This window comes from Mercurialis annua, linkage group LG7 (assembly GCF_937616625.2).
Source record: "Mercurialis annua linkage group LG7, ddMerAnnu1.2, whole genome shotgun sequence".
NCBI lineage: Eukaryota > Viridiplantae > Streptophyta > Magnoliopsida > Malpighiales > Euphorbiaceae > Mercurialis > Mercurialis annua.
The window spans coordinates 1985951-1999955 of record NC_065576.1 but is presented as its reverse complement, the minus strand read 5'-3'; the positions used below and the strand labels follow the sequence as shown (position 1 = coordinate 1999955).

The 14005-nt window shown below is 32.4% G+C and overlaps 1 protein-coding gene and 1 long non-coding RNA gene across 2 annotated transcripts; one reads left to right on the top strand and one right to left on the bottom strand.

The window, feature by feature from the left end:
- Positions 1 to 683: 683 nt before the first annotated feature.
- Positions 684 to 1853, bottom strand: LOC126657747 (uncharacterized). The gene is made up of 3 exons (XR_007633414.2): positions 1643 to 1853; positions 1029 to 1289; positions 684 to 891 (listed from the first exon to the last, which is right to left on the bottom strand). It is a non-coding gene; the product is annotated as an uncharacterized LOC126657747 (long non-coding RNA).
- Positions 1854 to 2034: 181 nt separating this feature from the next.
- Positions 2035 to 9457, top strand: LOC130014445 (uncharacterized). Its single transcript, XM_050352507.2, has 13 exons — positions 2035 to 2051; positions 2340 to 2401; positions 2491 to 2711; positions 2984 to 3137; positions 3278 to 3414; positions 3615 to 3741; positions 4952 to 5332; positions 6301 to 6378; positions 7375 to 7598; positions 7687 to 7831; positions 8291 to 8427; positions 8530 to 8641; positions 8871 to 9457. Exons 2-13 carry the CDS (start codon positions 2350 to 2352, stop codon positions 9287 to 9289), a joined length of 2187 nt encoding a protein of 728 aa, XP_050208464.1. The 5' UTR covers positions 2035 to 2051; positions 2340 to 2349; the 3' UTR covers positions 9290 to 9457.
- Positions 9458 to 14005: the final 4548 nt, after the last annotated feature.

The following is a 14005-nucleotide window of genomic DNA, read 5'->3' as shown; positions in this document are numbered from 1 at the left end:
TTGGTCTACTTTTTTAATAGTCTTATTCTTTTATTATGGATTTGAAGGTCAGATACTTTCTGGATAATTAAATTTCTAAGTTATTTCAAAGATTAAATTGGAATGAAATTTATTTCTTTTAATGTCACTAAAAGAAAAGATCTATTTCAAAAAAAAATTCTTCCTCAATTCTCTTGGCAGCTTCACAGTTCCTTTAACATCACTTGTATAATTGTTTTTTGTCTTCCACCTCCCATACTTAATCAAATTTTGACAAAACCGGTTACGATACAATTCCAATTCATCAAACGAATACAACGAATGAATAGACTTGCAATCAATCAAATGTTCAGCAAATAAACGACATGTCGACAACAAAACTTTTTCAGATTCATAGGTTTCAGTGAAAGATTTCTTCTTTGAAGAAAAAGAATTTGACCTAGTCTTAGGTGACTACTGCAATCAACATCATATCAACAATATGTTAACATGTTATTTTAATTTCTAACTTAAAAAAGTGAAGATAAATTAACATTACACAAAATCACAAAGATGAAATACTTTAATGAAAGTATCATCCAAAACCTTTTCAGGTTTACTGGAAGGTTTTGTTTTCGAATAACTAGAAGTTGACCTAGTCTTAAGTGACTGTTACAATCAACAACAAATAAACATCATATCAACAACATGTCAACAAGTGAAAAGAAAAATTTATTTATAAGTGTTTAAAAAACAGAATACAATAAGATAAAAAATACATACAATAACAGACCGGATAACAAGCACTACAAGTCAAAAAATTAACTATACAAAATAAAATAAAATAAATGATACCTTCATCAATTTCTTGACCGAGGCTTCTTCATGTTAAAAAAATTCAACGGAAGCTTTTCTCTTTGCACCAACAGTACTCTTAATCGTTGATTTTTATAACAGAAAATACATACACAATTTAATAAAACAAAACAAAGTAAAAATATATTCAACCACAAAGAAACAATGATGATAAAGAAATCAACATAAAGCATGGTATAAACATAGCTCAATACCTTCACACATTTATCGACACCGCTGTCATCATCCATCAACTCAAACGACACTTTCTTTTTCACAAGACTAGTAGACTTATTTTTGCTTGTTTATCGGCGGCAGTAGCGTCTTCCACCTACCTATCTTCCTTTGTTGTTTCGATGAAACATGTTTGTCAGGTTTTTTTTCCAGTTATGGTGTTTTTATTTTAGCCATTTCAGCAACAATAGAAAAAGCTTCAGCCGTCTTTGAACGTTTGGAAGTTCGCATAGCCGGCTTCACTACATGAGTTACAACAAACTTTTATAAATTATGATTTCAATTAACAAAATAATAGTTAATGAAATTAAACAAGAAAATTTCAAAATAAATTAAGTAAAAATTCAAATAAATTATACAAAAATCAAAAGAGCAGTTACATTAAAATACCTAATAATTTAAAAATCAATCAAATTAACAAAAAAGAATAAAAAAATAATCATTGAAATTAAAAAAAAAAATTAAAACCTAAATCATGATTTCAATCAACAAGCAACAGTTAATGGGAATAAACAAATTAATTTCAAAACAGATTAAGCAAAAATCAAACAGATTATACAAAAATTAACAACAAAACCTTAGAAATTAGGCTAACCTAATTCGAAAAAATAAAAACAACAGATCAATGACAAATAGGGAACAATCGTGGAGATGATTGTGCAAGAAAATAAGAAGAAAATGAAAATATAGAGATAATCGCAAGATTATGGAGTAAGATCGTGAAGGAGAAGAAGGAAGAAAATTTCTAAATAGAGAGGAACTGATGAAACACGTATAAAAGAAATAAATCCAAAGAAAATGTTATGTTTGTAAACAAATAAAGTAGGAAATGTAAAGTTTGGACTTGGGCTGTATAAAAGTGAATGGATCGCAGAAATCCGTATTTTGTATAAAAAGTCCTACATTTTTAGGGTGTTTTGATGAAAAGCCCAGAATTCTTCCACTTGAGCAAGGATATATACAATTCAAAACCAGGGATTTGTTTTAGTTACTCATAAAAAAAAAGGGAAAAGGGTCATTTATGCCTTTATGGTTTATCTCCGAGATCAATTAAGCCCTCAACGTCCGGAAAGGTTCAAATATGCCCCTAACGTCTTAAAATGTTGACAACCAGGCCCCTAATTTTGACGCATAAATGAAACGTTAGGGGCCTGGTTGTCCAAATCGGGGGTCTGATTGTTCATTTTCTAAGACGTTAGGGGCATATTTGAACCTTTTTGTACGTTGAGGGCTTATTTGATCCTAAAGCCAAACCTTTAGGGCATAAATGACCCTTTTCCCTAAAAAAAAAATTGCGCGAGAATGGTCTCCGAAAAAGGGCGAACGAAGACAGCAATTGAAAAAGGGAGGACGGGTAGCTACTGATTTTATTAATATTATCAGGTTTAATTTAAATTTATGATGATGAATGGTTTGTTCTTAAATTTCTATATGTTTTTGCAGGTCCGGACAGATATAGGAGATTGGCTAATGCGTATTCCTTAAATGCCAAAAAATTAGCTGAATGTACAAATGGATTCAGTCAACAAAATTTCATCGCAAATTTTCAATTCGGTGAAGTTTACCGTGGAACATTCCTGGGAGATGATGTGATAGTTAAGATATGGAAAAATGAGAACTCGTTATATAAAGTGAAACCAGGTGATAACGAGGAGAGATATAGGGTGAGTTAATTTTTATATGATTGTTTGATTGTTTGCATGTATGATTGTTTGAATGTTTGAACGTTTGATTGTTTGAATGTTTGATTGTATGAATGTTTGAATGTTTGATTGTTTGAATGTTTATATGATTGTTTGATTGTATGAATTTTTATATGATTGTTTGATTGTTTGATTGTATGAATGTTTGATTGTTTGAATGTTTGATCGTTTGAATGTTTGAATTGATTGTTTGATGTTTGATGACGACGATGAGCGTTTTAAATTGTGTATAGGATGAACTCCGTGTGCTGAATTATTTCCAAGAGAATGATTTTCATCCAAACATGGCAAAGCCTTATGGTACTTGTGACGACGGTGGATATAAAGCTATTCTTTATCATCTCCAGCCAAAGGCAATTGATACTCTGCATAATCTCATCGGAAAAGGTGCTTTCACTAACCTAATTTTAATATATGCTATTACAACATTGTTAGTGTATGTTATTGATATATTGCATTATTGCCGGAATTATTTATGGTGAGTTTGAATTGCCTTGAGTAAGTAAACTAGTCAGTTTCCTTTTCAGATACTTTTACGTGGCCACAGAGGATTAAGGTTGCTCTCGGATTCGCCTCTTTACTTGAATTTATGCATGCTCCGCATCCTAATTATTTGCCCTATCTGATTCGCAATATTGATGCTGCTCATATACTGGTTGATGAGGTTTGTCTTTTGCTTTTTGTTTGACTTAATCAGTTTCTTTTATAATTTTGCTGCTTGGAGGAAGCTTGGGCACATAATCCTTCCTTGCTCTTAATGTTGAATTATTTGCACTGTACCAACTCACGTCAACCCTAGTTGGTCCTTTTACAATGCTCATAAATGCTTATCATTATATTTCAAGCTTCTTTGACTTCTTGTAGGATTATGAACCTATATTATTTGATGTTAGTATGATCTCTGGGGGAATTCTTACCGACAAAAGAAACGTTTGGTATCAGTATGTAGATGGGTGCTGTGGCTACGTTGATCCACTTTGTGCACGTCCAGGTATCCTATTGCTGCCTGAACCTTTTTTTCCCTCCCACTCTCTCTCGTTTTGGAAAATAGTGGTGTTTTATGTATTGGTTAAATGTATAATTTCCCATGATCTGACCTTGAGCATGTTTTTTATGCTTTATTATGTCTTACTTGCATTTATACATAATCATTCTCTCCATTAATAGAGATGGTAAGCGACAAATAGATTGTGGCTGAGCTTATGCTCAGAGATTAGACTAACTGTCAAATTTAAACTTGTGTTTGGTTTTGTGGTTCTGGAACGTCTCATAAGCATGATTCATTTGTCTTAACTTATGATGGATTGATAGTATGGAATTTCTTTTGACAAATTTTCTTTTAAATGGAGTATTCCCAAAACTTCTTCCTCCTTCCAACTTCTGTCATTTCTTGGATTTTCTTTTTCTTACAATTAATACTCTAAGCCAATTAGACAATTATAGTGAAATAGTTTTACTATGATAAAAATGATTTAGAAGTCTTGGACCTTTCTGAAAATATGGCCCAAAACCGTGCAAAGTGGAGGAAAAGAATCCGCATTGTCAACTTTGAGATTAAGGCTTATTTTAGTTTAGTTGTAATAAATGCGGAAACCCTTTTAGAAGCAAAAAAGGAACAAAGTGCCAAATAAAAGGAGGGCACCGTTCTGTCTATAGTTCTTCAAATCTACTTTCGGGTTCACTTAGCCACTCACTTGTCATTCCTCCGTCTTGGGACATTTACATGTTGTTTTAATCCTTGCCAAGATAAATTAGAATCTGATATTACAGTATGTAGTAGGGGATATCACTCTGCGGAGTCCCTCTTCTAGTGTAGCCGGATTCTAAGATTTCTCGATGAAGGCAAAAACCTTTGTCCCGTTTCAGCTCTCCCCTTGACCAAATTGTATTCTGCTTCACTTTAAATGTTACTGTGCTATTAAATCATAAGTAACTACCCTATTCAAGGAATGTCAATTGCACTAAGATTAAGGAACTAGCATCATTTAACTTTCTCTATCCTCTTCTCCTCCACATAAACAAATATTTAATGTTATCATTTCTATAGTTTTGTATTATTTTAATTTATGCATATGATCAAATGTTTTTTTTACTTGTTCAAAATTTCTCATCTATGTATCATATTATTAAATATTGTAGTAGTTAAAATCTGATTTTAACTACATGAGCTCACAGTTATGCACCACTTTAATAATCTGCAGGTAAATGGTCAGATAAATGTGATGTTTTTTCATATGGTGTTCTGCTCTTGGCTCTTATTGGCAAAAGAGTCTACAAGGACAATGCTGAATTGCCCACAATAAATGGCAGCCCACAAAATTCAGTAATGGACTTAGGTGCACTTGTGCATCAAAGCTTAGAGTCAGGATCGGATTTTTATTCAAGTGATGCAACTGAAATCACCAACTTGGCAAAGACATGTGTTCAGAGTAATCCTCTAAGGCGGCCTACAATGAATGATATTATGAGATGTTTGCAGAGTTTGCAGATTGCTAAACATTATGCAAGCACCTGGGAAATTTGCAAGCTACTTAATGGCGATAAGGCCATTCTTACAGGATATCGCTCTTTCGATTCATCAGGTACTTGATACTCCTTATTTTTAGATTTCAGAAAATCTGTTAAAAGATATATTATTAGTTCATTCCTCACTAACCATGGATTGTGATTTTTTGTCTGAGCTGAATATTTAAGTTGACTAGTTTCGCATCACGTGCTAGTGTTTTTTATGTATAATTCTAATAATTGTGTAGCTTCTTCCTTTGTGGTGGAATTTCTTTTTAATTGATACTTAGATGTTAATAGGTCAGTTTAATTACTGGGTTGGGTGCTGGTTCTGTTCATGCCTTAGTCAGGATTTGTTATCATGTGTTAGCCCAAGCTTTATATAGTATGAAAATTCGTAAAATGATATTAATTTATGTGATGAGCGAGCTTGAGCGTTATAAAGGGTAAGTCCTAATGCTACTTAATATGGAAATGGGCTTTACTCGGACTAGGCCTAGGGACAACCCCTTTTCTACCTGGGTTCTTTTCTGAGTCTTAAGTGTTTAATTAATTAAACCCAGTAGGTCCAGATGCTAATAAAGTCTGACATAATATGATTATGGGAAGAGATTTGGAGAGTATATTCTAACCACATGAGCCATATGGATGCACTCTCCAAATGTTATATTATAATAGGTAAACAGTTTGGAGAGTGCACTTGCAACATATGAGCCAGGCGAATGCATTCTATAGTCACCAGATTATACAACTCTTTATTAGATTAATAATTTAATTTTCAATCTAATGGAGGGAGAGTGCCTTTACACGGCTCACGTGGTGCAAACGTAATTTTTAAATTGTTCCTCTATGTTTATTTGTGGACACTTTCAAAAATGAAAATTTCCATTCTTACTTGAGATTATTATGCTGCAAATTCTCGATCTTTAATTACTTTGGTTATACTGCTTCTAAATTGGATGGATTAACTTTATAGTACGTTGCTTTCCTTCTGTTACCACTTACCAGTAACTTGTCAGTTGATTTATATGGGTTTATTGGATAGTGAAGGATAGGAGACTCTTAACATGGCATTCGGGACATTTCTCACAACTCAATAGAGGCTCAGATTATTGCCGAGCAGGTAAGGAACTGTGCTCACAAGCAATCTATTTTAGATTTTCTTAATCTGCTGCTCAATAACATGCTTCTCCATCTCTCTAATGGTTCTGCCTGTTGAACAGTCATGTCAAGACTGGCCAAACAGTTTAAATTTTCCTGCCAAGGCACATCTTCCCTTGTTTCAGTCTCCTCTATAGAAGAGGATTATTTTGTATATCTGAAATTTATTCATACACGCATTGTGTTGTACATATACAATGCCTGGGTAATTTTCATTGGGCGCATAATTCAGATATGCAGAATTTAATGATCCACAAGAAGCCCAGGTTTAACAAACTCTTGAAATAGCAGAAGTAAAGGGTTATTTCATTTTCTAAATATATACACGAAATGAAGATTAATATCTATGCCCATATCCTTAATTGGACGGAAGAATTCTATTTAAAGCGTGCAGTATATAAGGAAATTTGACAATTTGTCAAGTGTTTTTGGTTCCTATATCTGAAGTGACTTGTGTCCAATTGTCCATATATCGGTGGACAAGAGGAAAGATAACACATCGTAGTATGATAAATATGTATTTGAAAGGAAAACCTCAATATTCATCTGTTATGCAAATTTTTTGTCTGAATAACAAAGTTATACTGCACATGCATTAGCAAGAGAAAGTCGAAATAGTTATTTCCTGCTATACTGTTTCGTGATTTAAGTTTACAGCATTCTATATGATTCATTCAGCCTATGAGTGTAATCCTAGTAATTGTCTCATGTGTTATATTTCTGTTTGTCAACATGAAGTTATTATAGTGATTTTAGATATCAAATATGTAGCTTGAACTGCACCTGTGTAACAGATGTCAAAAAGTTCATTGCTCCTTATAAATTTGCATTCTGATTTATTGTTAGGTAACTGCTGTCAGAATAACTAGCCCTGCAAAAATTGTGAAACCACTAGATTATTTCTTTTCAGTTGAGCATAGTTTTCCATTTCTGATGCCTAATTTATGTTTATCACTAGGGAAAAACACTTTGGAAGAAGACTATGACACACTTGAAGTGTTTTCTTACAAAGAGTTAAGTATGTTCACCGATGGATTTAATGAACAAAATTTTATTGGAAAATTCCAATTTGGACGTGTATTTCGTGGCATGATTCGAAAGAAAAAAGTGATGGTGAAGATTTGGGAACCTAGCGATGGAATATATTTGGCTTGTCAGCGTGGTAACAAAGGCAGGTTGAGGGTAAGACGATGAACAATATGTTTATGTCTTCTATGTTTGACCTCTAACTTGAAGTCTTAAGCATGCCTGACGCTAGCTTTTCTTTTAGGATGAAATTGCATTGCTTCGGGATGCTAGATTTAGCTCTCATCCAAATATGGTGAAATTGATAGGATACTGCCACGAAGAGGAGAAAGTTGGCGCTGTTTATGATCTGGATCCGCATCAAACTTTATATAATCTTTCACCTAAAGGTGATTTATGTTTTTTCTTGTATTTAATTTGTGTTCCTGGATTTCCGGCATGCATATACATACATTTTTATCCTACTGATTATTCCCTATCTTTTTGATGAATACTTTTCATTATGGAATTCATTTGTCGTATTTTCTTTTCATCAGCTGAACCTTATTATAGCAAGCATTTCTTATGAGAACCAATTTTTTTATTTTGAAATTTGGAAATGGCTTTATTCATTTTGATTATTGTTGGGAACTAAATATTTGTTCTAATGAAATTTGATAATGTTTTTGTCTAGTTTATTAATCGACATTTTGGGTTATGTAGGCCCTTACAATTCTGCTAATAAGTCCTTAGACTTTTTCCTAATTACTATTTTCCCAATGATTCCCTAAACAATATAAATCTCACAGTTCTCAACCAACTCATTGCATCTTCAATAACTGTTTTTGACAATATCTTTTCATTTGTAGATGACTTCACTTGGCTGCAGAGAATTAAGGTTGCGTATGAGTTTGCTTGCCTTCTTGAGTTTCTACACGCTCACAATTTGCCATATATGCCGTTTCTGGTTCGAAACATAGATGCTGCTCATATTATACTCGATAAGGTCTATACATGATCTCTATTTTACGCTGTACTTCTTTTCTACTGTCTTTTTTCTCTTTTCCTTCTTTTTTTACTTTATTAATTGGATCAATTTGATTTGTAGGATTACAGCCCAAAATTATTTGATTTTGGGATGGCTATTGGTGGAATTATTCTTGATGCTAGAATTACCAGAAATCTGTATCTTTCTGGATGTCATGGTTACATGGATGGAGGTATGTCAACAAATTGCATTTTTGTCTTCCAGTTTATTAAATTTTGGCAGCCAATTATGCAGAAATAATATATACTTGAACCCTTCCTTACGGGTAATATTATGGACGATATTATATTGAAAAACAGTAGGAAAGAGTCATCATGCTTGTTTTTTCAAATAAATCATTTTTGGTTGGTTTTTCTTTTATGACTTTGGCGTTATCTGGGAATTTATGTTTATCTGTACAGGTAGATGGTATACTTCCTCTGATGTTTATGCATACGGGTGTGTACTTCTGGGCTTGATATCCAAAAAGGTATATACAGAGGAAGATGTTAAGAGTGGCTCTGCTTATGTCAGTGAGTTGGCCGTTGCAGAGTGCGATGAAGAAAGATCGAAGGCGTGTTTTGACGAAGCTCTGTTTTCACTTGTGGAAAGGAAGCTATCGGAAGATGGTGATCACTTTGCTTGCGACGGAGCGGAACTTACAAGATTGGCGTTGCAATGTGTAGATAATTCGTTCGAGCGACCTAGCATGAAGCAAGTTGTAAAATGTTTGCTAAATCTACTAGTTGTCCATAAACATGCTAAAGAATTGGGCATCAAGCAAGTTGTTCGCAGAAAAACTAAAAAATCACGCATCAAGCGGAAATCCTCGAGGCGATGATTCCTTACTCAAGAAGGTACTTGATTCTATAATCAAATCGAATCGATTAGATAGGATTTTGTACATGTAGATTGAGCCTAAGAACTGGTTATTAAAGGGATCATTTGTATTTTGTTTGACTACTCGATATTTATACCACTCACTATAAACTAATTACTTTTTATTTAATTTGGGGTTTATATATACTTGGAGTACTGCATTTGATTCTAAACTATTTTATGTTGAAAATGACGATTTATGCTTGATCTACTTTTTGATTGTCTTATTCTTTTATTATGGATTTGAAGGTCAGATACTTTCTGGATAATCAAATTTCTAAGTTATTTCAAAGATTAAATTGGAATGAAATTTATTTCTTTTAATGTCACTAAACTTTAGTTTTTATTTCATAAATTCTTTTTCGATTTTAATTTTCTTATGTGTCTATGTAAATTAAAAATATTTATAACATTGACAAATGTTACCAAATCATATAAATTATATAAAAATGGATATCAATTTTTATGGCCTATAATATATATTTACAAAATATTTTAATTTAGATGGCCACATCAATATATTAAAATAAAAGAACATTTTGAAAACAACTATTAAAGTTTGATGACTTTAAAAAAATAAAATAAATTTAATATCTTTTTGGAAATAACTTGAAAGTTTATAGCATTTACAATTATAGTCCAAAACTACTCCAATGAATTCTGTACTTTTAAAAATAAAAATAAAGAGTTGGTTTGACTCTCCACATCTAAAGAGCAAAACCAACTCTTTTATCTTTCAAAATAAATATGTTTTTCTTATCAACTTTTTTATCCCTTTTTTCTCTAATTTTAGAAAAACATATATTCTCTGCATTCTCTTATCATCTCTACTTAAATAAACAATTCTACCAAAAATCCACTCTGCCAATTTCCAAGGCTTTTTGATATTTTTGTGTCTCCCTAAAAATAAAATTTCGGATTTGTGCCTTTTAAAAAAAATTCTAAATTTATACCTGGGCCCACGCAGCCCGCTGTCGCTATATGAGATAGCGGGCTGCATACCAGCCCGCCATATGAGATAGCGGGCTGGTAGCTAATTTGGGTGACTACTATTTACCGCCCTAAATTACTACCCACCGCCCAACGTTTTACCAAAATACCCCTAAGCCATTTTCAGTTTTTAACAGAAAAATCCAATACTCTCAATTCAATTAAAAACCTAACGAATATCCGAGCGAATTTACAATAAAAATGTCAAAATCGACTAGAAATAGAGGACGGAACCCCAGTAAATAATCGGTTTTTATTTTTTATTTTTTTTAACCATCGCATTGATTTGGCGATGACCCATAAGAGCCATCGCCAAATCAAGGCGATAGCCCATAGGGTCCATCTCCAAATCCAGGCGATGACCCATTAAAAAAAATTAAAAACGAAAAAATTAAAAACCGATTAATTATTAGAGGTTACCGTCCTCTATTTTTAGGTGATTTTGATATTTTTATTATAAATTTACTCGGTTATTTGTCGGGTTTTTAGTTAAGTTGAGAGGATTGAGTATTTTTTTAACTGAAAATGGCTTAGAGATATTTTGGTAAAAGTTGGACCGTGGATAGTAATTTTGTGCGGCGAATAGTAAAACCCTTAGCTTAATCACCCAAATTAGCACCAGCCCGCTATCTTACATAGCGGGCCGGTCCCTCCCCAATGATTGGGGAGAGAGTAATTCACTCTCTCCCCAATCATTGAGGCTGATTATGATTGAGCAATAATTACCTAGTCAGTTTTTTTTTTTAAAAAAAAACCTATTATATGTAATAAACCGTAATTTAAGGTAGCTATTTTCGGGCTAGTTTCGGACGCTTTCGAGCATTACTTTTTAAAAAAATTGTAAACAAATATTATAGGTGACCATTCAAACTAATGGTTTTAGGTTAGAAGGGTCCAATGTAAAAAAAAATATAACGTTAAGTATCGCCCAAATTGTTTTTATCAAAGTCCAAATTCAAAACCGAATCAATCCGAAGTGATATGATCTATGACCCAATTAATTGATACGCTTTAATTTCTTGAACCAACTATATATATAGATCAAAGATAAATCGATCCAGCTACACAAGGTGACTTGAAACTGTTGAACATAAAAATAGATGGCATGACAAATTGACAATTATGTTGTGCATGAGACCAGAATAAATAATGGCTACTATAACAATTGTTTGCTCACTCTTTAATAAACAATGTTTCCAAATCACCAGCTACCCTCATATATTATTTTCTCAAGAATTGATAAACTCGAAAGTGTTTTGCTTAAATATATAATTGTAGAGTGTTTTGCTTAAATGTATAATTGTAGAGTGTTTTGCTTAAATATATAATGTATAAATTGGACACTCACGTTTGATTCGGTTTTGAATTTGGACTTTGATAAAAAAATTATGGCGATACTTAACGTTATAATTTTTTTTTACATTGGACCCTTCGAACCTAAAATGTCACATATTCATTAGTTTGAATAGTCACCTACAATATTTGTTTAGATTTTTTAAAAAAAGTAATGCGCGAAAATGTTCGAAACTAGCTCGAAAATAGCTATCTTAAATTCCGATTTATTACATATAATAGTTTTTTTTTAAAAAAAAACTGATTGGGCAATTATTGCCCAATCATAGTCTGCCCCAATGATTACTCTCTCCCCAATCATTGGGGAGGGACCAGCCCGCTATATGAGATAGCGGGGTGGTGCTAATTTGGGTGATTAAGCTAATCACCCAGATTAGCTACCAGCCCGCTATCTCATATGACGGGATGTGTGGGCCCAGGACCAGCAGGCACAAATCTGGAATTATATATGGTAGGGAGGAACAAAAATGTCAAAAACCCAATTTCTAATCAATGTTGACTATTTGTTTAATTCAATATTTTTTCATGCAAAACAGTTGCACATTTCAAATGAAATATATTGAGAGGGTGATGTAATATTTTCAAATGAAAACATCCAGGCCGGTAAGTAATTTTTTGGCATCACTTTTCAAATTTGATGCTAATGCACTATTTAATATAGATGCTGAGAATGAATACATGAGTAAAAAAGTTTAATGTATATCGTGGCATCTATAAGACTTTTTTTCTAGTACATGTTTTGTATCATCCTCACCGTTGTAACGTAAGAATTTAACGTGTGATGCGCGTACAATCTACAGTCCGATAAAATAAGTGTCATATTTGAATTTGGAATGCATATGTTTGCTATATGTGATGAGTATGTCATGAGTTCAGATTGAGAAGGTTCAAGGAAAACACATTCAAGGTATTGTATGATAAAGTTTATATTAAGATAATAATTTATAAATTAAGAGAAATATATAGGGTGAATGACCAAAATACAATGGTGGAATTAAGTAAAAAATGTTAATGTCTGAAAAAACACTCACATTTTAGCCCTTTTTACTTACACTCTGATCTTGTGAAATTACCATTTTTCAAATACCTTTAAGTTTCAATTATACCCTAATATATTTATTGATGTTTTTTTTATTTAAAAAAATTCAAAATGATTCTTGATATTTAACATATATTCTAGATAGCCTATAGTGTACAATGAGTTATAACTCAAATGATATAAATGTTGCACAGCAAATTGCTAAATCGTGGGTTCAATTTATTCCACATGCGCTCTTCCTTTTCGAATTATAAAAAATAGTTTTTAGTGTTATAAATAGAACACAAACCCTTTTTCTCTATTAATTAATTCAAAAAAATGGATAACAATTTTTTTTATTTAATATAAACTAATTATATTAATTTATGGAAAAAGAGTCATTTATGCCAATAAGGTTTGACTCGGGGATCAAGTAAGTCCTCAACGTCCGAAAAGGTTCAAATATGCTCCTAATGTCTTAAAAAAATGAACAACCAAGCCCCTCGATTTTGACAATCAGGCCCCAATGTCTTATTTATGAACCAAATTGGGGTCTGATTGTTCATTTTTTAAGACGTTGGAGGTATATTTGAACTTTTTCGGACGTTAGAGGCTTACTTGATTCTGTAAACAAACCTTAAGAGCATAAATAACCCTTTTCCATTTATTCAGTGATATCCATTCTAACCTTTGAACGCCTCTAACTCCCCCTACCTCCTCTGATCCTTGGTTCGTTTTGAGGAAGATGAATCAAGCTTGGTTCGTCTTCCATGGAGGATCATAATTTTCAATATGGTGCGTCCAAATCGACATTTATTTTCAGTTTGAAATGCAAAAATTCAAAAGTTGACGTCCACCATTAGCAAAACCGAAAATTAATGTTGAAATTACAATGCACGTTAAAGTTTTTGAGTTTTAAACACAATTAAGCCCTTTTAATATGTACATATATATCTCTTTTGCAAATAAATAATTTGGTTTGAATTGCAATGAAAAAAAGTTACTACTATATGATTTAGTTGTTTAATAAAAGTGTTAATGTCATAAAAATTCACCAACTTTACACGTTTTCTCAGTTTAATCACGTTCTTTCAAAATTCTCATAAGAATACACCAACTTTCATTTTTTCTAAATTCATACACGGTCAGAAACACAATTCTATAATTTCAAACTTGTTCTAATAAACTTTTTCTGTTCTTTTATGGTAATACTCAAAAGCTGTAAAATCCAAACAGCAATATCAAATTTATCTTTTATGATCTTCCATGTACTTAGCATCAAAAGCTAAACTTTTGCCACTTTAAGGAGGCCAAATG